Source organism: Sander lucioperca, chromosome 11, assembly GCF_008315115.2.
Source record: "Sander lucioperca isolate FBNREF2018 chromosome 11, SLUC_FBN_1.2, whole genome shotgun sequence".
NCBI lineage: Eukaryota > Metazoa > Chordata > Actinopteri > Perciformes > Percidae > Sander > Sander lucioperca.
In genome coordinates, this window is record NC_050183.1 from 29940068 (window position 1) to 29967935 (window position 27868).

Consider the following 27868-nt stretch of genomic DNA (forward strand, 5'->3'; position numbering starts at 1 on the left):
ATAATACTGTACTATTCTACCTGGGCTTTGATTAGTGTGGTAGCATTGGGGGAAACTATGTTTTTTTCAACAAAAAAAAAAAAAAAACACATATATATTATGGTATAGAAAATAGGGCAGTAAGGATAAGCTCAAAAGATTGGTAAGAAAAGGAATGGGACCTTATTCTGGGAACAACAGGAGATATGGGTACACGACGCACAGAAAGCGGTTGTGGAATATTTAAAGAAGATAGGAATAGAATATAGCCTAGTGAGTTTTTATTGTTTGTTTGATTGTCTTTAATTATTATTAATGATTTAACATAACTATTACTTTATTTTCCTTATGATGTAAATTAATAATGTATTAAATACTCCGGTACAATAGGTGGCAGTATGCACCTTATAAGTAATGGTTGCAACCCGCCATAACATGAAAAAGAAGAAGAATCAAACAGCTGTCTGTTTTACCTTTCAGGCTTGCCGTAGTGTTTTGCAACATTTAGCGCCAAGTTTAATACTAACCATTGATACTAACCGGAGTCAAGCTAAACCTAGGGGAAACTGCAGTTGTATGTCAAACTAATGCTTTCATAAATTGTCTATGGGACTAACATCTCCTTAGTTGACTATATTAACTCGCTGGCTATTCTTATCTGTAAAGTCAGGGGCCTACAGTGAACGTTAGTGTTTTACGAAGGAAGAGCAGAACAGGAGCACAGGCATGAGAGCGCCTTTACTGTGGAAATGAAACAGGCAGAGCCGCTATCGCTAGCTTTTTCTGGGTAACTAGCTCTTAATACATCCATGGTAACTAGGGGGGAGTTAGCGTGTAATGCTAGCAACACGGGCAGCTGAGGAGTCTCAACATAACAGCCGAGGAAACAAGGAAAATGGTAAGCGAGCTTGTTGTTATTGTTATTTACTTCCTTTATGCTACAGACTGCATTCGGCTGTTGACTACCAACAGTGGTGGAATGTAACTAAGTACACACATACTCAAGTAACGTTACTGTACTTGTAACGTTACTTTCCTTGAGTCTTTTCTTTTCGTGTCACTTTATACTTCTACTCCGATACATTTTTCAGAGGAAAATACTCATTTATATACATACACGTTAATCTGACAGCTTTAGTTACTTTACAAATTAAGATTACGCACAAAAAAACGTTTGTGTATAGAATACGATGCTTTCATATAAATTAAACTACCCAACAATAGGCCTACATGTCTAGCTACACCATTAAACATTTAGTTGACTGACAACTGTTTTCATCGTTTCCAGTTCCTAAAAATACTTACACGCATGGCATTTACTTGTAGTAGAGTATTTTTACAGTGTACTTTTACTTGAGTAAAGAATCTGAATACTTCTTTCACCACCGACTACCAAATGGAACTAACATTACTCTGTTTGTATGAAATCATAATCCCAGAGAAGGAGTCTTGCTCCCAGTCAGGTTGCTAAACGGAAGCAAGGAGATTCCTGTGAAGATGATGACTGGACATGTAGAACTGTAAGTAAATGAACATGACTATCATACATTCAAAGCTCTTACCTTCAGAGTTGACTGCAAAACAACCCTATTGTCGCGTCCTCTGTGTGGAGAGACCCACACGCCAAACCCTGTCAAACTGTCAAAACATTTGGCCGTTTAGCTTTCTTGTTTATTGGCTCATGACCTTCCTTAACATGTCTTTCCGCATCCTCTCGACTTAAAGAAACCACTCTTCGATTCAGCATCGTCTGAGTCACTTAGCAGTGTTTCTTTTTAGAAAGAGTAACTTTTAGAACTGAAAAGGGACAGTTCACCCCCAAATCAAAAATAAATATTTTCCTCTTACCTGTAGGTATCAGTTTAAACCATAGGTCCTTAGCTGAAAGAGACCCCCTAATATTGTATGAAATGGAGTTGCATATTAAACTGGGCCTACAATAACGTGTAGGGTGGCCTAAAGCCTTTATACATACCTTTTTGTGGTGCAAAAAGCTATTTAAATAATTATTGACATTCATATATTTAAATACATGTTTTAATGTTAAACATACATGTAGCACAGCGAATCCTTAAAGGTGCCCTGCCACACAAAACCGTTTTAACTAGCATTTTTTGAAATATGTTAGGTCCATATGTGTTTGTGTTATGTCGTGAATGTGAAAATGAACTGCTACCTCCTCTGTCAGCTCTAGCCACTGAAAAGAAATAAGCGGAGAAATCAGGCCAATTACAAAAGCTGGTCAGTCTGACGTGGTGTTGCCTGAGCTCATTACTATTCATGAGCTCGCCCAGTTGCGCTGGGTAAAGGATGCTGATAGCCAGGCTCTCAATTCAATTCAATTCAATTTTATTTATAGTATCAAATCATAACAAGAGTTATCTTGAGACACTTTACAGATAGAGTAGGTCTAGACCACACTCTATAATCAGAATCAGAATCAGAATCAGAAAGGGCTTTATTGCCAAGTACGTTGCACATACGAGGAATTTGTCATGGTGTTGTTGGAGCATGTCACACATACAAATATAAGAAGGATAAAAAGATATAAACAATATAAGTATAAACATATACACACAGTACGTATTAATAACGATAAAATAAATTTAAATAAATAGTAAAATAAGTTAAACAGTAGTGAAAAGGGACACTACAGCAGAGTAGGTACAGTGGCATGAGGAGCCAGAGGTGGGGTGTGGAGAGAGTCAGGGTGGATTCCGGGCCTTGTTTAGAAGGCTAGTGGCGGAGGGGAAAAAACTGTTTATGTGGCGTGAGGTTTTGGTCCTGATGGACCTCAGCCTCCTGCCAGAGGGGAGTGGCTCAAATAGCTTGTGTCCGGGGTGGGAGGGGTCAGCCACAATCTTTCCAGCACGCTTCAGAGTCCTGGTGGCGTATAGGTCCTGGAGCGGCGGCAGATTGCAGCCAATCACCTTCTCAGCTGAACGAATAACACGCTGCAGCCTGCCCTTGTCCTTGGCAGTGGCAGCAGCGTACCAGATGGTGATGGAGGATGTGAGGATGGACTCAATGATGGCTGTGTAGAAGTGCATCATTGTCTTTGGCAGGTTGAATTTCTTCAGCTGCTGCAGGAAGTACATCCTCTGTTGTGCTTTCTTCACGAGGGAGCTGATGTTCAGCTCCCACTTGAGGTCCTGGGAGATGGTAGTTCCCAGGAAGCGGAAAGACTCCACAGTGTCGATTGTGGAGCCACAGAGGGTGATGGGGGCAGGTGGGGCTGGGTTCTTTCTGAAGTCCACAACCATCTCCACTGTCTTTAGAGTGTTGAGCTCTAGGTTGTTTTGGTTGCACCAGGTCACCAGGTGGTCAGCCTCCCACCTGTAGGCGGATTCGTCTCCATCAGAGATGAGTCTTTGAGTCGGAGACGTTTCCCCAGCTTCACATGCTGCTTCCTGTCAGACAGGAAGTCAGTGATCCACCTGCAGGTGGAGTCAGGCACACCAAGCTGGGAGAGTTTCTCCTGAAGCAGAGCCGGGATGATGGTATTGAAGGCAGAGCTGAAGTCCACAAACAGGATCCTGGCGTAGGTTCCTGCGGAGTCCAGGTGCCGGAGGATGTAGTGGAGGGCCAGGTTGACTGCATCATCTACAGACCTATTGGCTCTGTAGGCAAACTGCAGGGGGTCCAGGAGGGGGTCGGTGATGGCTTTGAGGTGTGAAAGCACAAGGCGCTCAAAGGACTTCATAACCACAGAGGTCAGGGTGACGGGTCTGAAGTCATTAAGTCCTGTGGTCCTTGGCTTCTTGGGGACAGGGATTATGGTTGAGGTCTTGAAGCAGGCTGGCACGTGACATGTCTCCAGTGAGGTGTTAAAAATGTCTGTGAACACTGGAGACAGCTGGTCAGTGCAGTGCTTCAAGCTGGATGGGGAGACAGCATCCGGTCCAGCAGCTTTCCTGGGATTCTGTCTCCTAAAGAGTCTGTTGACGTGAATGGAGAGGGTCGTCACTGAGGTGGGAGGGGGGGGGGGGGGGGGGGGGGGGAGGGGACCTTTAAGGAGGGCATTGGTGGGGGGGCCCAGGACCCTGCTGAGGTGGGCGAGGTGGAGGTGATGCACAGTGGCTGTAGCTGTAGGGAGGTGTTGTGGGAGATGGTGTCAGGATCTTTAATTTACAAAGCCCCAACAATTCAAGTAGTTCCCCCAAGACCAAGCTCTCATTGGCTAGCTGTTAGCCAATCAGAGTCAAGCAGCTTAGCTCGTTGAATATTAATGAGATCTAGCACAAATCGAGCTGAGTCTTCCTGCAGGCTTTCTATACCACTCTAGAATGGCTTGAAACAAGGTAACAAAGGCATTTTTTTCCACACAAAAAAATGTTACAGAGTCCATGGTAGAACTTCAGACATTACCACAGAGTAATGAAATACGTGTGGCAGGGCACCTTTAAGCTTAACTGTATCTGTGAATGGCTACCTTAGTAGCTACCTTACCTACAGGTTGATAAGCCTGTCATAAATGTTGTGTAAATTTAAAAACAAATCACAAATAGGCTGATTTCTCTTTGCTTATAATATGTTGTACTTATGTTTATGTATATTCTCAGACATATTCACTTTTGAACTTAAAAAAAAAATGATTAAACAATAACTTGGGGGCCCCCTGCAGTAACTCTGAGGACCACCTAAGGGTCCAGGACCCCCCTGTGGAAGATCTCTTGTCTAGACAGTTTTGGTGTTGGAGATATCGGCCATAGAGATGTCTGCCATCTCTCCAATATATTGGAACTAGATGGCACTCTGCTTTTGATGCTACCGGGGGTGTATGTGCTACTCCGTGAGTATCTTCATACGGCACAGTGATACAGTTGGCATGTGTCATTCGGTAGAAAGAAAATAGTTTCTACAGGTAACTGCTGACAGCCAGATCTGTGGATTTTCTTGAGTAACCAGGTCATGATTTCTAGAAAGAGACATTGCTGTTGAGTTTTTCAAACATCTTTTTTTGGCGCTTTGAGCACCACAAGCCGAGTGCCATCTAGTTCCATTATATTGGAGAGAAAGCAGACATCTCTACGGCCGATATCTCTAATCTGAATTGATAAATAGCACTACAGGTAAAAATTTGTATTTTTGGTTTTGGGGTGAACTGTCCCTTCAAGCACTTAATGATCTAACGTGTGGTGGTATGTGTCATTTATGGATAAGCAAGTCACCAGCAGATAGATGTCACCCATGGCCTTTCCCCTGTCCTGTACATAAGCACGAAAGCGTCTGTTGCTGTTCACAATAAAATGTCCAATTTTTATATTGCAATTGTGCAAAATTCCCAAACTGACATCCCTTAAAGAAACCTTTGCAACCCAAAGAATATTACTAAATGTTTTTTTTTTGTTCATTTGTTTGTGTGTTTGTTTATGTATGCACCATTCACCAAGGCAACTTCCACATAAGTGTACTTTTTGTGGCAATAAAACCTTTTCTCATTCTGATTCTAATATTAAGCTATAAGGGAAAACTGTACTATTTAGTGAGTGATAAACCAAAATGAATAACTATAGTTGTAACTATATAACTATAAATATAACTATAACTATAGTTGTCAGTGAGCATTTTGTGCGGTTGGCATTGAAAAGTGTGTAATGCTTTTTTCACAGGAGAAAAGAAGAAAAGGTGACAAGGAGGTGCGAGAAAGCCATATTTCTCCCTTCAGAAAGCCTCTGACACAGCTGAACATCCGGCCTGCATGTATGGATGGTGACAAACATGTAAGAGTTGTTGAGTACTCCCAAATTTTATCTATGCATACGTTTTGTGTGTGAATACAGCAGTGGTTGCAACTTGATGCCATGACAAGGCTCACTCATTTAAAATCCTTTCTACAGGAGGCATTTATACGAAGCATCCTCTCCAAGCCATTCAAAATTCCTATTCCAAATTACACAGGTAACTGTATTCTTGTCATTATGGTTTCTCTTTCATGTCTAGTACAATTGCTAAAGAATGACTTAAACTGCTCTCTCGAATGAATTACCCACAGGCGCACTGGGAATCAGGGCACTCGGTCTAAAGCGTGCAGGAGTAAGGAAAGCACTTCACGATCCCTTCGCAGAAGATGCTTTGGTTCTTTATGAGCCTCCAACTATGAGCGCTCACGACCTGATCAAAGCTGACAAGTAGGTTCAAAACACATGGCACCCTTCCTCCATTAAAGGTCCAGTGTGTAACGTGTTTAGTTGTTCATTATCAAAATCTGTGTGTTGCCCGTTCACAAACTTGTCCTTTTTCATGAATATTTACCACCACCATCAATTCCAGGTATTCCTTTTGGTTTGAAATTTTACATTTGCATTCGCATGAACTGGGTTAGACGCTCCATATTCATGCGCCATCTTGAAATACGTTAGCCGGTAAGGGACATACAGGACATAATGCTCCGCCTTTTGCGTTTTCGCGTTTTCGCTGTCACATGATAAACTCACAGGTGCTGCTAATGGGTATCGTAGCTTCCCGGCCCCGGCAAGTTTGAAGAAGGAAACATGGAGGACCACACGTATTCAAAATCCAAATTTCAGGAACAGGAGTCTTCTTCTTCGCCCAGAAAAAGAAAAAGGATATTGAAAAGAGCAAGAGACCGGCTTTTTAAAGCGTGAAGGCTACCGTAGCTGTAATACTGAGTGGTGCGAGTGAGTTGATTGCGATATGTGATCTCAACGCTAGATGGGAGAAATTCCTACACATTGGACCTTTTAAATAATCTTTTACTTGATCTCCAGTAAAAAGGCTTATTTTTTTGTTAAAGTTGCACTAGACACGTTTGTATGTTAGACAGTGTTGCAGTCAAGACCACCTAAACCGAGACGGAGTCAAGACCAAGACCAGACCAGTGCCAGACAGCCAGAGCTTCTCCTGTCTCCCTACATTCACTTTCTTGGCAGTGCATGTTAAGTGGGCGGGGAGAAGGTGTTAACAGTAATGTACAGACAGAAATGAGTCAAGTCATTGGTTGCATTTCAAGCAGGAAGTTTTACATCCAATCACAGTAATGACGTTAACACATAAATCAGACAATGCACAGGCATTTTAGTGATATCCCTGCAGTTGTGATCTTGAAATAAAAATCCTGAGTCCTCTTTACCTGAGACTGATAAGACCGAGTAAAAATGCAGTCGATTCCGAGACGAGACCTTTAAGTACTACAACACTGATGTTAGGTGCGTCAAATAGGAGCAGGTGAATCATGGAAAACAGTATTTTCAAATCCAGCCAGACACAGTTCAGAGCTCCCTTTCTGCAGATGAGGAGACAGTTTGTATTATGAGTCCTCACTTTCTGCGTGGAGACGCTCACGATATGAGGAAAATATGCGATGACGTTGAGTATCGCGGTAACGATATTACTTGGTATAAAAGATATGAAAGTGTACTCAGTTCTTTCAGTATTCTGCTAAAATACAACAAATTGTCTGTTGAATTCAAAACATATGAAAGTAAGTCATCTCCAACATTCTTGTGTTGAACAAATTGAACATTGAATTGAATACATAATGCACCGCTAATAAAAGAATGACACATTAGAAAGGGCAGTGTCTTTCGCGATATGTCACAGCCTTTCGCTGTGTTTTTATTGTGCCAGTTGATATTGCAACGGCAATTGCAGCCCTACTGGAGAGTGACTATACATAAACTGCAGTACAATTTCAGAAAGTTGTGTTAATGATTATTTAGTAAGTACATTCCTCTTAAACCTTCAATTCTGCTTAGATATATATATACATACACTTTGCCTTGTGCAGCTTTAAGAAAACACTTCATAGCTTTTACTGGCCATTGATGGGAGTGATTGTAATAAAAAGAAATGTGTGCCTTCTTTGTCTTGTCCAGAGAAAAACTACCAGTCCATGTTGTTGTGGATCCAGTTTTAGGAAAAGTGCTCAGACCCCATCAGAGAGAGGTAAACCCAAGAACTTTTTTTTCTAGTAATGGTATCTCTATTTCTGTTGCATTTATCATAACAATAGTGTTAAATAGTACAGATGTAGAATTTTATATTAATGAAGCAGCTTACATTGTTTCTCATTAGAAACTTAAAAATAGATTGAGAAGTAGACCTTGCAACCAGTAGAGCGACAAAAACAAACTTAAGTAAAGGTCCGATTATCTTGAGCTTTCAATCACTTACCACAGTCTTCATCTGTAAGATGTGAGGTGGACCACGAGAAGCAATCGAAATATCCGGGGTGCGATTTGTGAAAAAAAAAAAAAATGCTTTTTTTAACAGGCACAACAAAACAAAACATGCAAGAATTAAATCCCCCTTCCAATACCATGGATATAGAGCCACTCGGCCAACCATGCCAAAACACTAACACTTCGATATTAAATGGAAAATAATCTCAAAATGAAATAGCACAACGTAGTGTCAACATAAAACACAGCGCTTTCAAGCTGGAGAGCGGAGTTCACTTTAAGGCGAAAACAAAATACTTTTACCCAGTAAAAGCTTGTTTGATCCTCTGGAGTGTTTTTACCACAATCTTTTTCCTAAACTTAACTACCGTTTTGGTGCCTAAACTTAACTCTCATCGCCGCATGATGCTCACTTTTTCTGGTTAAACTCCTAAACTCCTAAACTAAAAAGGACCGTCATCTGGCGGTGCCTGTAGCCGGCTCACAGTCACCTATTGGCGGCTAAACAACTGCCGCTGGTAGCCGGCGTCCTGGAGCTCTGTAGCGGCTAAATACAACCAGCAACTGCTGCTCAGATTTTATCGTTCTATGGCACTATAGACTGTTCACGTTATAGCGCTTTACTGAGTTTAAAATACTTCTATTTTAGGTATATAATATACATGGTCTAATGGTGAAGTAGCATTCATCACTTTGAGGTGGGGGGGTACATTTTGTCCCCACCGGGGATACAAATAATTCAGCAGAGGCAGGGATATAAAGACCAGAAAGGGGGAAATCCCATGCATCCCCCCCAGAAAATCGCACCCTGGAAATATCCAGAAAAGGCAAGTTAGTTGACCAGAAACTAGGTTTTATTTTCTTCTTTTTGATTAAAAATGGATGTCTTTAATTTCTTGAGGGGGTGAAGTTCCTGTGGGAGTGTGTGACGGGACGACGCATCCCCGGATCGTACGGCTGCATCATGGCTGACGAGATGGGCCTGGGGAAGACTCTGCAGTGTATCGCCCTCATGTGGACCCTGCTACGCCAAAGCCCCGACGCTAAGCCAGAGATAGACAAGGTCATTGTGGTTTCACCTTCCAGTCTGGTTCGCAACTGGTACAACGAAGTAGGAAAGTGGCTGGGAGGACGCGTCTCCCCGCTGGCCATCGACGGAGGTTCAAAGGATGAGATCGATAGACAACTAGGTAGTTTAACTTTCCCCTCTATCTCATGAATATCCACAGAAAAGTTCATGGAAATATGGTGACTTTTATTTCTTTTTTTTTTTTTTTTTTACAATGTGTTCATTGGTTTTCAGTTTTCAAATCGCATCAAATTATACAGTGGATAACAGTTATATAAAACACAGAAAACAATAATGGACAACAATGGAAATATTGTCGTTTGATATCTTGTCATCAGAATCCAATATGACTTGATTGTCGTTGTGGGCCCTATTTTAATAATCTAAGCGCACGCCGTGAAGCGCCTGGCGCAGGTGCGTTTAGGGCGTGTACGAATCCACTTTTGCTAGTTTGACAGCGGAAAAAAAGGGTCTGTGTGTCCCTGTGTGTGTGTGTAACAAGCATAGTGTGCGCACGCTGTGCACGAGCCTAGGCGCATTGCTGTTAAAATGACAATGAAATGCTGCGTTATTGACTAGACCAGGTTTTTGTTGGTCAATGGCACGATCACTTCCCGCTGCCTAAAGATGGCAATATACCAAGAATGCACTTGAACACACCTCCCTGTAAGACCAGCACACCCATGGGCGCACAGATGGGCGCAGATGCAGTCGCTATTTAAACGACGCAGATTTCTGGACGGGAAATTGACAACTGCGTCGGTGTTAAACTAGCAAAGACACTTGCGTCAGGCTATGCGCTGCGCTGCGCCGGGTGCAAGATAGGGCCATGTATGTAAAAACAATGATATGAAAAGTGCTACTCTATAGTGCAAACATAAAAGCACACACACTGACGAGGTGCTACCAGTTGAATAGAATAGTCTTTATTGTCATTGTACTTGTACAACGAAATTGAATGCAGTCCTCTCGCAAAACATCAGTAAAAGTGCAAAGCAGGAAAATAAATATCCATATGTATATACATAAAAGAGTCTCTAAAGTCACTATAAACATATATAAAGAAATGTATTTATAAGAGGTTATTTGTTTAAAAAGGAAAACTAAAACACAAAACGGGCATACCACACAAACAAGGCATTCACTGCACGATTCATCCTTAAACTCAAAACTCAATTTGCATTAAGTTCAATTATGGCTCTTGGATATTTTTCCGTCTGTTTGTTATAATATTGCCATTGTAATATTGTACCATGTCAGTTACATTTGGCCGGTTATCCACTAGAATTAGACTAATGTACTGCCCAACCTCAGATTGTGGCTAGAAAATGCAGGGTACTTGTTAGGGCTGCACGATATTAGGAAAATATGCGACAACGTTGTTGAATATCGCAGTAACGTACCCAGTTCTGCATTTCTGCTGCTTTCAGTATTCTGTGACAGTATTTCAGTATTCGGCAACAAAATACAACAGATTGTTTGTTGAATTAAAAACAAATGAAAGGAAATCATTTCCAACATTCTTTTATTGAACAAATTCAACATTAAATTGAATATAAAAGGCACCACTAAAACAAGAATGACAGATACATTATAAAGTGCTATTTTCTACTGCTATTTTCTTTCAACTAATACAGAAAGTGTCTTCTGCGCTATGTTGCAGCCTTTTGCGATGTGTACAGTATATTGCGCCAGTTGATATCGCGATGACGATTAAAAAAAACCCGATATATTGTGCAGACCTAGTACTTGTACATTATCTGCTTTTAATAGTGTTGATTTGTTTTAAGTTCAACTTTCCCATAATGTAAAATATATCTTTATGAAAATATTGGGAGTTTATTAGTAGTCTGCTTATTAAGTGGTTTGTTTTCTGTGATTTCTAGTGAACTTTATCTCGCAGTATGGTTTGAGAGTACCAACCCCAATCCTGATCATTTCTTATGAGACATTTCGACTGCACGCTGGGGTTCTGCACAAGGGCAAAGTCGGACTTGTCATCTGTGATGAGGTATTTCATCCCATCCATTATAATTCCGAGTTGTCAGTTGACACGATAATGTAACCTTAGTTGTGTTTTGCTGTAGGGTCATCGGCTGAAGAACTCCGACAACCAGACATACCAGGCCCTAAATGCCATGAGTGCCCAGAGGAGAGTGCTGATATCGGGCACTCCCATCCAGAACGACCTGCTGGAGTACTTCAGCTTGGTGCACTTTGTTAATGCTGGGATCCTTGGTAAGTAGCTCCACACACACACACACACACACACACACACACACACACACACACAAAAGAGCTACACCAAAATGTGGGTTATTTCTGCTGTTTTTCAGCTGCACCTCCAATCACCAGTCCATCAAGCTCCTAAAGTTTGCGGACGACACCACCCTCATTGCCCCAAGGCAGAGTCCACATAAGTGTACTCTTTGTGGCAATAAAACATGCCATCATGGTTCTGATTTGTCCTAATCCCCTTTGTCTTTTCCACCTCGACGGCAGGTACAGCCCAGGAGTTTAAAAAGCGATTTGAGCTACCCATCCTCAAGGGTCGAGATGCAGATGCCAGTGATAAGGACCGACAGACGGGAGAGGAGAAACTCAAGGAGCTGATCACTATTGTCAACAGGTGAGCTCAAAGCACATATGCAGGGTGTTTCATCTTATTCAAATTTCTAAAAGAAAGGCATTCCTATTTTTGCTTTCTTTTTTCTGGCTTATATGTTTTATCCTATTTCATATTATTTTTAACACTTTATATACACCAAAAACAAACAAAAAGAGAAAAAAAAAACAGCTAGGGCAATAAACGCCTAAAGGACAATTAATGCTTCTGTGTTAAATCGACGCCGTGGCTACGTAGGTTGTAGTCTATATCCATGACCTTCCACTTCCGGGATTGCCCCGTTGCCGCCGGAAACTCCGCCGTATGTCCTTTGTTTTTGACCAAATTTCCGTTGCATAACGCTTCCTTTGTGTTGCCGTTCTAAACTCCGGTGGATTTATGAGGACTATGGTTAACTGCTCCTCAGATCTCTGCAGGGTAAATCCAGACAGCTAGCTAGACTATCTGTCCAATCTGAGTTTTCTGTTGCACGACTAAAACAACTTTTGAACGTACACATGTTCCACCAAAACAAGTTCCTTCCTGAGGCTGCTTTCCAGTAGCAACAGGCCTCCTAAGGGCGCTTAGCGCCGCCCAAGACGATTGTGATTGGTTTAAAGATAGGCCATAAACCAGAACATGTTTTTCTCCCATCCCGGAATGCTGTGTGGACTAGCCATACCCTCCCCGCAGCGCTGTGGAGGAAGGTCTAGCAAAGCGAGACTACGTACGTAGCTACGTGGAGATACCGACCCTATGCCGTAGCCTGACGTGCACCTCTCGAAAAAGTTAACTACACGTTGTGGCGATGCAGACCGCAACAGCTGTGATTGGTCCGCTCGGCCGTGGCTTGCTAGCGTTGCATTTCCCCCAAGGAGAGGGTTAACTTTTCCTGCTTCAGAAAGAAGAGGGAAAACACTTTGTTTCTCACACTATGACTCTAGAGTCAGTACTTGCTCCGAAGCAAATCACCGTCACTCTTTCAATTTTCAATTTCAATTTCAGTTTTCAATTTCAGTTTGCTTTATTGGCATGACAAAATCAATACATCTGTGTTGCCAAAGCATGAAGAACAAACAAGAACAAACATACATAATAACAACAACAAGGAGTAAATACATCTGATAAAATAATACAAGTATGCAGGATAATTACGATATAATTGCAGATAATAAACAAATTCTGTGCATGTCCCTCAAAGGGTACATTGAAACAATAATATTAAAAAAAGAATAATAAAAATGATAATCTATACAATTCTATACTTATTTAGCCTTATATTGTGGCAGGAGAAGACATATATTTAGCTGCTAGCCATGCCGTGTTTTTATCTTCCCCTAATAAAAAAAGTTTTTTGTCCTCAGTGTAGGTAGTGAAGTATATGTTTTTCAAATGTTTGGAAATATTTGGTTCTTAAATCTTCATATTTGGGACATGTACGTAAGAAATGCAATTCTGTTTGAATGTCCTGGTGGCAGTGTGTACGGACATGTTCCTCTCTTGGTCTCCACAATTTTAAATCGACCTCTTTCAATTTCCAGCTCATGGTCTCTGACTCTGTATTTTGTTAAAATGAGTTTTTCTTTTGGATTTTTTTGTTTTGAGATATTCGGCCAATTGGATATCTCTGTTCAGGGCTTGATAACAGAGGAGTTTGTGTTGTTTTTTTTTTTCATTTTGCCATTGTTCTGTATGTTCGTCTTTTAATTTAGTTTCAAATCTTTTGATTGAAGGCTCTGAGGCCTACTGAGTGAGGTGTTTAGCTCCGTGTACCTCCAGGCCAGCTGGTCCATGGGGTGGACATCTGAACACTGCTGGTTGCTCAGGAAGAGCTTTGTATGCAATGGAATCTTTATCAGCTTGATTTAAATGCTGCCAAAATTTAATTGACCTTTTTTGGGATTTGAATTTTCAGAGGGAATATACAGAGTTCTGCTCTGCATGCGTTGTTTGGGGTCTTTGGGCGAACTTTTAGAATAATTTTACAGAATTCCAATTGTAATTTTTCAGTGGTAGTTTTATCCCAGTTTTTAGATTCTGGTTTTGAAATTGGGCCCCAGACTTCGCTTCCATAAAACATTATTGGTGTTACCAGAAAAGTGTAGATTTTTAGCCAAATTCTTGCGGGGATATTAGTGATGGCCAAATGAAGCTTCGTGAAGCATTTTCTTTATTTTCTGAGCCCACTAGATGGAGCTTTTTGTTAAACAAAGGATTGAAAGCACACTGAGCTGCCATTCCTTCAGTGTTTTTCTTCAAACAGAGAGCGCCATCTAGTGGGCTCAGAAAATAAAGACAATGGTTCGCGAAGCTTCATTTGGCCACCACTAGGGGATATTTGTTTTTCCAAATTTGCATTTGATTGCATACAAAGCTCTCCGAGCTGTATTACATAAATAATTCATAAATGCCGGAAGTTATAACAAACTATTTTCGGCCGAGAATTTCTTACCTTGAGTTTCTTCCTTCCGCCTCATAACAGAGAAGCGGACCAAGTGTCTCACCGAGTCTGCCCAGTGCGCACGTTATCTCTATGTTTTACGCACGGCAGACATCAGGCGGAGCAGCTGTTCGTTCACTATATAACACTCACGTGGCTCTTTTGTAACAGCAGGTGTCTCACCCACGCTTTTAGTGTAAAGGGAGTGGCATCCGGGGACACTCCACGAGAGCGTTATCAGCACCCACGGCCCTCCTCAGAGGTAGGACAGTGGCTGACATCTGCGCAACGGCGTCTTGGGCATCTGCGTGCCTTTTTTCATCCGCTCTCATTGCGCGATGTGTTTCCATGATTCACTCGGCCTTATCCGCACTTAACGGCATGTAATGCACTATTAGATATTTTATGCCATGTCTCCATACTCGTGCACCAGAGTGCCCGTGAGGAATGTGCTTTGCATTAATTAATGATTTTAATCTTAATTATGAAGCACCTTCAGAATTCATGCAGCAGAGCCTCACAACGTTAAGCAGGCCAGTCAACGTTAAGCAAACAATATCATTTTGTTACATAAAAAAAACCTGTGCAGTGTGAGAAGGAAGAGGAGCTAGTCTATGCTATCTGCTTGTGGATTTTGGTGTCACAGGTGGCATTGACTACATTAGCTTCACCCTTAACCCAATAGCAACAGCTCTTAGAGGGCGAAGCCTATACGAAATAGAACGATTGTTACTGTATGTATTGTAACTCCAGATTCTATGAGTGTAGGCTTAGCCCTCTAAGGTCCAGGCCACCTGCTTCACTAACATTGGCTGAAGAAAATTGCTGATGTTGGGAGCAGATCTCTGGTCTCGCAGCTGGGGAGGGATAAACCTCGCGCACTCTCTCACTCGCTCTACCACATCTCACGCACACACACACACGCCGGGCCTGCTATTTTCTTAAAGAGATCAACGCACACGTCAACGCACAAGGATAAACTTCAGGCCACTTACGTAGGCTACGGTGAAAGCTCCGCATGGAGCCTCCGCAGAACCATCAATCAGACTTAAGCCCGCATAATCTCGTGACCGAGGCCACGGACATTAAGCTAAGTGGAGCAACATTGTCCCTAGGTACCGTAAAGCAGAATAAACTGTATTACATAAGCAGTGACGTAATGAATAGTCCAAAACAAAACAGCATAGAACACGAAGACCACGCAGACCAAGAAATGCACACATGCTTGGAACTCGTACTTCAAATTTTTTTCCCAATTTCAAATGATGTCCCCAAAAGGAAACTTTGTCAACATGTGTTTTATCTAAAAAAGGTACATTTCTCTGTTTGTTCATCTCACTTCAATTGTATTGCCTATTGCTTTATTGCCAAGCAGACAAACTGACCAACACATACATAATAATAATAATAATAATAGATCTATACTTGGCGTCCGTGTATCCCTACAGTATTGCCACGGAAAATATCGCGATACTATGCTGTATCCATTTTTTCCCCCCACCCCTAATGCACATAGTATTTTTCCTATAGGTCAATGTTACATAAAACATTTATGAACAGAGGGAACAAAGATCATAAAAAACACTGCACACAATTGGAGTCATTTATTGAATAAAATAAAACCTAAATTCTCCAAAAAAATCTCATATTTTGTGTCAACATCATGTTTGTTGTTTGACATACTTGAACTTCAGACAACACTGGTTGTGTTTTTAGGTTAAACAGCCTTCTGTAATACTGTCCATGTTCTGCATCAACAGGTGCCTGATACGGAGAACATCTGATATCTTGTCCAAGTACCTTCCTGTGAAAATCGAGCAGGTTGTGTGTTGCAGGTAGGTCGATTCATTTGGTTTCTGTTGAGAGAAGGTTGAGGAGAGATTGACGCAAAATACATACTTTTGAATCCCTTACTTTGAGTAGAAACCTATTTTTCAACCCAGAAACCCTTAAGTTTTTTTACCAACTTAAGCCAAATTTCTCATTACATTATTCTCATACATTAGTTTAATAACGCTGTCTCAAGACACAAATTTTAAATTTAACTTGAGCTCGATTTGTATCAGGAAATATGGCTACAGACTAGGACTGAAAGAAAATCGAAATCAAGATTTGAAAGAATGTGATTAGCTAATCATGAAGACCGCGATTAATTGAATGTGCAATGTTTAGTTGAAAGTTTGGTGTTAACATTTGGTTTAACATTTTTTATTCCTCTTTTTATTATTACATTGAGTGTTTTCTCATACGCTACATGCTGGAATAATGTTACATATCACAGATTGTTTACAGAAATGTCCTATTTTCAGTAGATTTTTCATTTATTTCGTATAACTTTATTTAACATGATATTAGAAGGTGCGACATGTACAGTATATGCTGCTGTTGAACTGACACATAGCAGACATTTCAGTTTACAGGAAAGTACTTTTATTTTTTTATTGGAATTGTTTTTTATTATTATAACTAGCTTTTGTGATAAATGTTCAGTGTTTGACTGTTCAATGTCCCATGCTTATTGCTGGCAATTCATATCTGTGTTCTCATCGTTGCATAATAATATAGAGCAGTTTTGCTGGTGTCTCATGTTATAATGCTCCATGACATGTTTTATCTGTTACACAGTGAATATTGAAATTTTTTATCGAATCATAATCGCAATATCTGGCTGAAAAATTAGATTTTTTTCCCCAAATCGTTCAGCCCTACTATAGACCCATCTCAGCCAGTTCTCAAAAAGTATTTAGCAGCAAGATATACAACTGTACTCTCAATGTAACACTTTGTGATAGAATGTAACATCTTTTTTATATGATATTGAACAATTTCATTTGACATAATGACTTGTTTCCCTGTAGGCTGACTCCTCTGCAGTCAGAGCTCTATAAGCTCTTCCTGAGGCAGGCAAAACCCATCGAGACATTACAAGAGGGCAAAATAAGTGTCTCCTCCCTGTCTTCCATCACATCCCTTAAGAAACTGTGCAATCGTAAGTGCTTAAGCCAAATCTAACTCATTCTGTAAAATGTTGCATGTGTGAACATTATTGGGATCACACAGAGTCTTCTCACTTTTTGAAGCAGTTGCGAAGTTTACTCAACTACCAAATAGTCAAATGTAAAAGTAAAGACAGGGGAAACCAAGGCTGTGGATGTCTAACTATGTCCAAATGTTGAGGTACTTGTACTTTACTTGAGTCTTTTCTTTTCGTGCCACTTTCTACTTCTACTCCACTACATTTCAGAGAGAATTATAATACTTTTTACTCCACTACATTCATCTGACAGCTTTAGTTACTAGTTACTTTACACAATAGGCTTTTGCGAACAAACATGTAGTTTATAAAATCTGATGTTTTTTATAAATTAAACTACCCAACAATAAACAGGCCTACAAGTCCAGCTGTAATGATTAGACCATTAAACACACAACTGTTTGGATCCTTTACACTTTCTAAAATGGGAGGATTTTTCTGTATTGAGTACTTTTACTTTTATATTTTAAGTACATTTCCCTAATGATACCTACCTACTTTTACTTAAGTAACATTTTCAATGCAGGACTTTTACTTATTTTTACAGTGTGGTATAAGTACTTTTACTTAAAGGTCCCATGACATGCTGCTTTTTGGATGCTTTTATATAGACCTTAGTGGTCCCCTAATAGTGTATCTGAAGTCTCTTTCCCGAAATTCAGCCTTGGTGCAGAATTAGAGCCGCTAGAGCCAGTCCCACAATGAGCTTTCCTTAGTATGTGCCATTTCTGTGTCTGTAGCTTTAAATGCTATTGAGGAGGAGAGAGGGGGGGCAAGGTGGAGGGTGGGGGTGTGGCCTTGACCAACTGCCACTTTGCTTGTTTGAAAGCCATGATGTCTCTCTCTTTCTCATGGGCGGTGTCGGTACACGATCCGTTCTGCCTGCACGATCCGTTCTGCACATGCGCAAAATGTTCGCGCATGCGCGGTTGTACGAGGATTTACGACACTGCACGATCTGTTCCACGCTTCCGGTCGACAGCCAAGCTAACGTTAGTTTAGCTAACAGCTAATTCGGCTAACCGCTAGCTGATTGTAGCGGTCTGCCGTTAGCCTCCACAGGCAAGCTAACGTTAGTTTAGCTAACAGCTAATTCGGCTAACTGCTAGCTGAGACAGCATGTAATAACTTTAAAAGACCCTCAAAATAAAACTTGAAAATAAACGTTGACATATATAACAAACACCTAACATATATAACAGCTGTTACGTCAGTTCTACTTTACTTGTGCTCATTTAAAATACAATCACTCAATACTTGTCTTTATTGTTATTACTGTGAAGTCTTAATTTAGCTGTAGCCTGCTTTTCCCATTACATTTGAGTTAACGTTATTTTAGACTGAATCTAGCTGTCAGCTAGCGGTTAGCCGAATTAGCTGTTAGCTAAACTAACGTTAGCTTCCCGGTGGAGGCTAGCCATAGGCTAGCGTGGAACAGATCGTGCAGGTCGTATCCTCGGTAAAACAGAATTATCTTGCGCATGTGCAGAACAGATCGTGTACCGACAGGCGGGCCAAATTCTCTGGGTGGGCAAAGCAGAAAAAGGGGAGGTAACCTTGTTCCTTATGACCTCATAAGGAGCAGATTCCAGATCGGCCCATCTGAGCTTTCATTTTCTCAAAGGCAGAGCAGGATACCCAGGGCTCGGTTTACACCTATCACCATATCTAGCCACTGGGGGACCATAGGCAGGCTGGGGGAACTCATATTAATGTTAAAAAACCTCATAAAGTGACATTTTCATGCCATGGGACCTTTAAGTAAAGGATCTGAATACTACTTCCACCGCTGCTTTTATGGCATTAGCCATATAGTATTCATATGCCTATTTAGAATTATCTGCTGCCTGGTATAAATACTAACCACTGTTCTGTAGGTGTGTAACGATACATTGATCTGAATCGATACATTGATTCAATCCTAAACAATCCAATATTATCGATACAAAGTGAAAATATCCATACATATTGTCATCTTTAAAGATGTGCCTTTATTTTGAAATTCCCACTCTATATTATTTCTTTTTTATTAAAAGAGTAGTTTGTTTTCAATTTAAATGTCTGGAAGAGCTCAATGAAATTGTCAAATCATATTTTGGTTGTTTCTTGTAAATATATATAAATGTAAGTGATTGTGTGAAATGGGGTTATGTATCATGGGGTTGTTGTATCAATGTCCTAAGAATCAATATAATATTGTATCGTGATATAACGTGTGATTTGTGTCCTAGACCCGGCACTCATCTATGAGAAGTGTGTGGAGAGTGCGGAGGGCTTTGAGGGGGCGCTGGATCTGTTTCCACCTGGCTACTGCACTAAAGCTGTTGAGCCTCAGCTCTCTGGTAAGAAACATGTAACACAGCTCATCACACCTCGGATGTTGTTAAAGGGTAACTACCGTATTTTTCAACCTGGAACGTATTTTCCTATGTTTTTGTGTGTAAGTGACTGATGGAAACAACAATCTTTGAAATTGGTCTAGCATTAAGCGTGAACGCTGTAACCGGCAGCCACAGACCGGGCTGCAATGTAACCCTATGGGGCAAATGTGCATCGTCAATTTGGTCCACTAAAAGTGCTGTTTTTGCCGCTGACAGGCTCAGATTAATATTCTAAGTGTCTGACAACATTATGGAAAGGATCCATACAGAGATGGGCCTTTTTAAAACCTCTTTAAGACCTTTCTGTTGAACCAAAAACAGCCCTGAGGTCGCTAAAAAAACAACACTTTTAGCGTGTATAGAGCCAACATATCTTCACATGTAAATCGGTAAACTATGTGTTTATTTCAACCAAAACTTGAGATGTGATGGTTGGAAAAGTGGAAAGTTTTAGTTTGTTTCTGTCAACTTTGAATGAAGTGTATTTTATACGATGCTAAAATTACTGTTTATTTACATGGAGTCTGGTGGGTTTAGCGAACGAAATTTCGCAGATGTTTTTATGTTTGAAAAAGGATCTTACTCTTTAACAGAAAGGTCCACCTCCTTAGAAATCCTTTCCATAATGTTGTCAGACACTTAGAATATTAATCTGAGCCTGTCAGTGGCAAAACAAGCACTTCAGTGAACGTAAATACAAACTGCACAATTGCCCTATTAACTTACATTGTTGCTTTTTTCTCTGCCTCTGACTGCAGCGATCTCTCTTAATACTGGACCAATGTCAAAGATTGTTGTTCCAGTCACTTAGACACAAGAACATAGGAAAATAGGTTACCCTTTAAAGATATACAGCATGATGACTCGCTTTATACAACAACGAAAAGACTGACTGTCTAAGAAGGGTAGAATAACTGGGAACCAGATGTGTGGCCACCTCATTAATGGCTTGGAAAACTGTTACTGCTTGTATCATCGTTACATTCATTTTTGTGGAGGTTATTATCAGTTATTGTGTAGTCATTTGGGGGTGGGGAAGCTGATTGGCAAATCTTTTTTTCTTTTTTTTTTTCCACAACAATTTTTTAAAGGATGGTTCTATATCTGGGTGTGTTCTTATCAGTCTTGTTTCCAGCAACAGCAGGCAGATGTTAACAGAGAAAAAGCTCTGACAAACCTACTGTACACTATCTGTCCAGCAACAAGCAGCTGTTAGGAGACTAGCTGGTTAACATACTGGAACATTCAGCAGCTAAAGAGACACATCATTTTCTCAGGAGCTAGTGGAGATCAACAAAAATGAGCTAAAGGGAGAGGGAATATTGTCAGGTGGATTCAAGCACAACTCCAAATGAATGCTCATGTTGCTATATGTCTGCTGGATGTGTAAATGGGAAAACTTACTGTATTTGGTTGAAAGGAATAAGTGTCAGTGTTGTGTGAAATAATCTGTTACCGTAGGTTTGTAAATTGTGGTGTATCTCTCTAAAGTGAACTGAATAAAGTGCTCCATGTTTTTTATTTATTTATGGGTAACAAATTATTTCCTCTGTTCCAGGGAAAATGCTGGTTCTTGACTACATTCTGGCAATGACAAGGACTACAAGTAGTGACAAGGTGGTGCTTGTCTCCAACTACACTCAAACGCTGGACCTCTTTGAAAAGCTGTGCAGATCTAGAAGGTGCTTTGAAGAAAAAAACACCATTTAATTGTGTCTGTATCATATGATTTTTCAGTTGAAGTGAGCAACAACCCTCTATGTCTTTTACAGATACCTCTACGTTCGACTGGATGGCACAATGTCCATCAAGAAAAGGGCCAAGATTGTAGAGCGATTCAACAGTCCATCGGTGAGTGGGAAACTTAAACCACACCGTGAGCCAGTCAAGACCACCTAAACCGAGACCAAGTCAAGACCAGACTTTGAAGGGTTTTGAAGGGCGATATATGATCTCAACGCTAGATGGGAGAAATTCCTACACATTGGACCTTTTTAAATAATCTTTTACTTGATCTCCAGTAAAAAGACTTATTTTTTTGTTAAAGCTGCACTAGACACGTTTGTATGTTAGACAATGTTGTAGTCAAGACCACCTAAACCGAGACCAAGTCATCACCAAGACCAGAGTGTGTCGAGACCGAGTCAAGACCAAGCTCAGACCAGTGCCAGACAGCCAGACCTGCTCCTGTCTCCCGCATTCAGTTTCTTGGGAGTGCGTGTTAAGAGGGGGTTAACAGGAACAAATTTCAAATTAGAAATGAGTTAAGTTATTGAAGCAGAAAGTTTTACACCCAAACACGGCTATGATGTTAACACATAAAATTAGACAATGCAGAGGCAATTTAGTGATATCCCTGCAGTTGTGGTCTTGAAATAAAATCCAGAGTCCTCTTTATCTGAAACCGAGACCGAGACCTTCAAAAGGTGGTCTTGAGACTGACTTTGAAAAGCAGTTGAACACCATCTGAAATCCATCTGTGTTCTCAGAATCCAGAGTTCATCTTCATGCTGAGCAGCAAGGCCGGTGGATGCGGCCTGAATCTGATTGGTGCGAATCGCTTGGTGATGTTTGATCCGGACTGGAATCCAGCCAATGACGAGCAGGCGATGGCGCGGGTGTGGAGGGACGGCCAGAAGAAGACCTGCTACATCTACAGGCTGCTCTCGGTCAGTTCAGCACAACTCACAAGATGCAGACATAACATAAAACACATTCTCACTGCTTAATGTCTATTTTAGCTTTCAAGTCATCCACAGTAATATTTTCACATACTGTTTATAAATTACTTTTCCTCTACTGATTTTTTTTGTTGTTGTGATAAACTATCAGACAAATCAGACAAAAATCAGGAAAAGATAACAGGCACTACAATATTCAAGACCATCCAACAAAATAGTAACAAAATAGACAATAAACATATTTATAAATGACAACAGCATAAGCCCATCATACACGTCTCTCCCCAGAACAAAGTTTCTTAGAAGCCCTCCAGAAAGGTACTTCCCCCATTTTCTAGTATAGACATCCAATCTGGCGAACCATTTGTATGACATCTTTTCAAACGCCGCCACCCTAGCCATCTCACAAGCCCACTCCTGGATTGTCGGCACCCCTTCATTCCTCCATCCTCCTAAAAGAATCTGTCTGGCTATCATTAAACTAGTTGGGTTGGGAACCGGAGGGTCGCTAGTTGAAGTCCCCAAACGGACCAAAGTACGGAGTGTGGACTGATAGCTGGAGAGATGCCAGTTTACCTCCTGGCCAATGCCAAGGTGCTCTTGAGCAAAGCACTGAACCCCCAACTGCTCGGGGCGCCTGTCCAGCAGTCGTGGCTCCCTCACTCTGACATCTCTCCATTTGTGCATATATAGGTCCTGAGCATGTGTGTGTATTTCAGGCCTCTTCGTAGAGTGTTCCAACAAGTGGTGGAATGTAATGAAGTACAAATACTTCGTTACTGTACTTAAGTACATTTTTCACGTATCTGTACTTTACTTAAGTATAATCAATAGTGCATACTTTTGACTTTTACTTCGTTACATTTTGCAGCAATTATCTATACTTTCTACTCAACTACATTTCTACAACGTTCCGTTACATTTTCTGATCAGTTCTTCCTGACCGTCACACGTTTGCAGTGCGCAGGGAAGCCTTCAGCAGCTGCTCCTGCATCGCCACGCCAAGACCCGCCCTTCAATAGCATTTATTGGCCAGGCGCGTACCGCTCCTGGTACTACCGCTGCACCTGTTACCGTTACTGCTGCTGCTCCCGATACTCTTGGTCTGCTTGGTCATATGTGAAGCATCCGTTCACATAAGGTTAATATACAACCCGTATATTTATCTTAAAAACACTCCTTTAATAATAAAAAAAAGCTGTGCCGCCACATACTTGTTGTCCAAGCCCATGTGTTCTTGCTAAATAAATGTGTGCAGCATTCACTGTCCCGTGGGAAATAATGCAAAGTCGAGCTTCATGCAGATCACCCTGATAGATAACCAGAATTGTAAGTCAGAATGTAAACTGGGCCACAAATGGTAAGCACAATTAAATTAACCTAAAACTAACTTAATTAAAATGCCACAGCCCATAGGCCTACTTTTTTTTTTATTTTTAGAATATAGACATTTAAGAGAAAAAATCATTATGCAAGTACTTTTAATTTTAATACTTAAAGTACATTTAAAATCAGGTACTTTTTACTTTTACTTAAGTAGGGTTGCCATTGTGGTACTTCTACTTTTACTAAAGTAAATATGTCTCTGGTTATTTGTACTTTTACTTAAGTACTGATATTCAGTACTTCCTCCACCACTGGTTCCAACAACAGAGTAAAAAAAATGGTAATTAAGTAAAGTATTAATTAATTATTATTATTATTGACCCATCTCCCAGAACAAATAATCTTGGGCTGAATGGACCTGGGTCCCTGCAATCCGACATACAGTAGGTTATCATGTATCCCGGTCCAAAATTCCTGGACCTTATCACAGGACCATAGGACATGAAGTAATTGGCCGTCCTCTGTCTTAGATTTCCAACAATTTGGTGTGTCCTCTACTGATTTTTAATTATTCCGCAAAGTTCAGGACCTCGTAATAGATGTGTCAGCGTATCAGGGGGCTGTTAAAGGCTGCGTGTTTGACGTGTGTGTGTTTGTGTGCTGACAGACGGGGACCATCGAGGAGAAGATCCTTCAGAGGCAGGCCCACAAGAAGGCCCTGAGCAGCTGCGTGGTGGACGAGGAGCAGGACGTGGAGCGCCACTTCTCTCTGGGCGAACTCCGAGAACTCTTCACTCTCAACGAGGAGACCACCAGCGACACACATGACAAGTAAAGAACAAATCACTCTCACAAGTTGTGCATGCTGCTCGCTCTGCTGATTCTGCTGAGAATTGAATTGCCTCTATAAAGATGGTCAGACATCAGTGCGTACGTTTACATGCACACTAATATTCCACTATTATTCGGAATATGACAATATTCCAAATTTGATACAGGTCTTTAGGGATGCACAATATATTGTTTTTTTATCGTCATCGGCATATCAACTGGCGCAATAAACACATCGCGAAAGGCTGCGACATGTTGCGAAAGACACTCAAGATTTTTTTGTGTTAGTTGAAAGAAAGTATCAGTAGAAATGTGCACTTTAAAATGTAACTGTCACTTCTTTAGTGCCTCATTTTAATGTCAATTCAATGTTGAATTTGTTTAATACAAGAATGTTGAAAATGATTTCCTTTCATTTGTTTTATATTCAACAAGCAATTTGTTGTATTTAAGCAGGACACTGAAAGCAGCAGAAATGCAGAACTGAGTACACTTTAATATTTATCGCAAGTAACATCGTTATCACGATATTCAACAACATTATCGCATATTTTCCTTATATCGAGCAGCCCTACAGATCATGTAAATGGCATATTCCATTTGGATATTGCGGGGAAAAAAAGCCTTTTTTTTTTCGAATTTAGCATGTTCCGATTAAGACACGTGGGATATGCCGGTATTATTCAGGTTTTAGAGGCATTCTTTGGACATGTATACAGCGCATTCACAATATGCATCTCAAGCTGAGTTTTTCCTGCGTTTTGTGACAGTTTACGGCTTATGGTCAGCTCTGTGCGTTGCTATGGTTGTTGTACATAAACCAACCAGCCAACAATTTGCAAGGCTGCAGTAGAGATTCATGGCCAAAAGAAAAGGAGGAAAAACACACCCAACGTTACTTTTAAACCTTATGAAATACTTGGATATCAACAGGTTTTTGGATATGCACAAACATTGCAACGGCAACCTTTTTAAGAAGCTGGTTGAAGGACTGAAAGAGGGAGTCTGTGTTCGCACGGTCCAACAAGTCCACCACCCCTGGAACACTTTGACAAATCCTATTTTGCACGGCTGCATGTAAACAGGAATATTAGAGGAATATTCACTTTCATTAGCCACGAAAACAGCTCAGTCGGAATATTGTCTTTTCGGAATAAGGGCAAAACCCGGAATATTATGTGCATGTAAAGGTATTGGGATGGCTGGCAAAGATAAGAGAAAGGGTTGTTCTAAAGCAAATAAAATCAACAAGTAACATCAGTAGGCAATAATCGATTATGGTCTGTCGCTGCATCAATGCAGAATCGTCCAGGTCCGCATTGTGATGCAATGACTGATTTCAACACCCCTAATTACTGCACAAATCTTTTTTTTTTTCAGCTCCTACTACGTGAGCTGTCTCTATGTAACGTCAACTTTTTCCTGCCTGCCTCTAAACGTGTAATGTTAGACAGACAGTCACAGACATTATTAGATCTTGGTAGAAGCATGCTGCGTGCTTATTGGCTCACTGACTCCTTTGGCATTGAAATTAGGTATTGAATGACGAGGCATTTTTAGATACTCGATACTTAAAGGTGCAATATGTAATACTGACCGCTAGTGCTTAAAATAGTTACTGCAGTACAAATTCAAAATACTGGAGAGTCGTCTCCCCCGCCCCCTCCTCTGCAGACTCGAAGTTCACAGAGGTTGTCAGGCTGACACCGCAGCATCCACAACAATGTTTTAGACGCTTGTCTCACATAGCCAGACATTACTTCACAGCACAGCGGAGTAGCTAACGTTAAAAGCCCGTGCTCATGCAGAGCTCTATACCCAACTGACAGGCACACTTTTTCAGCTTAGAATCACAGTAGGAACCGCTAAAAACACAACAACCTCGCCGTCCTCTCCACCCGACGGACAGACACACTTCTTCGGCTTAGAATTACGGTGAGAACCGCTAAAAATAACACTACCTTGCCGTCCTCTCCACCCGACTGAACACACTTTATTGGCTTAGAATTATGGCAACAATCGCTAAACACATTGCAAACTCACAGTCCTCTCTTCTCGATTTTCAGCCCCCCTCTCTTGGCTTAAAATAACTCACCGTTATTGGCTCATCCGCTGAACAGGCTACACGTTGTAAACAGCCGTGGCTGCTTGCCTGGTCCTCCGGTAACGTTAGCTAGCAGTTAGCATGACGGCGTTAGCTAGGACCAGGCGGGATCACTTTACAGGCTCTGTCTCAGTTGTTTTTTTGCAAGTAACAAATTAGGGTACTCTAGCTATATAATTCATTGTGAGTACACAAATGTTGAAATGACATAAAATGCCTGCCTGTAGCCGTGATAAATTAGCCTGAAGCTAATGCTTACTTGTTCAGGAGGAAATTAGCCAATTCAGCGTCCTTTTGGGCTCTAAGCTGTCTCCATCTTTCAAATACATCTCCAATATTTACCTGGGGTTTGTTACGTCCCTGGTTTGTTAGAAACATGCCGGTTTTTTTAGGTTGGGTAGAATAGAACTTTACAGCTGTAGCGCGCTGGGTTTACGTTTTTACAGGTATATCTGGCAATCCGGCCTGGCTGTTAAACTGGGCAGTTGATAACACACAGGCCAAAAAGAAAATACTGGCATTAGCATTGTTGTCAGAAAAGATAGTATAGCATGTTTCCTTAATATCTGATGACGCATTAGGGTCATTTTTGGATTTATTGCAGTAAATATATTACATATTGGACCTTAAGAGGAAATTTGCTTCCTAAAAAGTATTTAATTCGTTACCAAGCCCTGTGATCATGTTTTATACATCTGGCCCCCAGTGGTTTTCATTGTATCAAACATAATATGTGTGATCATAATGTATGTTAGTATTAAATTAGCTCTCTTCCTTCCTCTTGTGGCATTGTTAGATTTCGCTGCCGCCGCTGTGTGAATGGCCAGGAGGTTCGACCTCCTGCAGAGGACTCTGACTGTACCAGTGACCTTTCCCAGTGGAACCACTGCTTCGACAAGAAGGGCCTGAGGGACCAAGTGTTGAAAGCCTCCTGGGACGCTGCTGTCTCCTTTGTCTTCCACCAGCGCTCTCACGAGGATCAGAAGGGTGTCATATAGCAGGAGGAACTCAACAGACTTTCTATTACGCTACCACATGTACTGTAAATCCTGATATTTATTTGTTATTCCGTTTTTTCTGTTGGATTTTTTTTTTTATTAAAACTGAAAAAGTAAAGCAGAATGATTTGTAATCCATCCATCATGAATGCAGTAACTTCTGCACATAAATAACTGGGGCAAAACGTGTTGACACTAGTAATGGATTTGTCAGTTGTGACAAGTCGTCTTAATGTATACGTGGAACTGTGGTGCAGTTGCAAATATGCCCAGCTC

General features: G+C 40.9%; 1 protein-coding gene across 1 annotated transcript; it reads left to right on the forward strand.

The window, feature by feature from the left end:
• The first annotated feature begins 414 nt into the window (after positions 1-414).
• rad54l (RAD54 like) lies at positions 415-27726 on the forward strand. The gene is made up of 18 exons (XM_031311935.2): positions 415-877; positions 1419-1499; positions 5592-5702; positions 5820-5880; positions 5975-6110; positions 7818-7887; positions 9025-9313; positions 11079-11203; positions 11280-11430; positions 11695-11821; positions 15998-16072; positions 17096-17226; positions 19503-19613; positions 21211-21334; positions 21425-21503; positions 22142-22321; positions 24327-24490; positions 27391-27726. Exons 1-18 carry the CDS (start codon positions 875-877, stop codon positions 27590-27592), a joined length of 2220 nt encoding a protein of 739 aa, XP_031167795.1. The 5' UTR covers positions 415-874; the 3' UTR covers positions 27593-27726.
• The last annotated feature ends 142 nt before the right edge of the window (positions 27727-27868 follow it).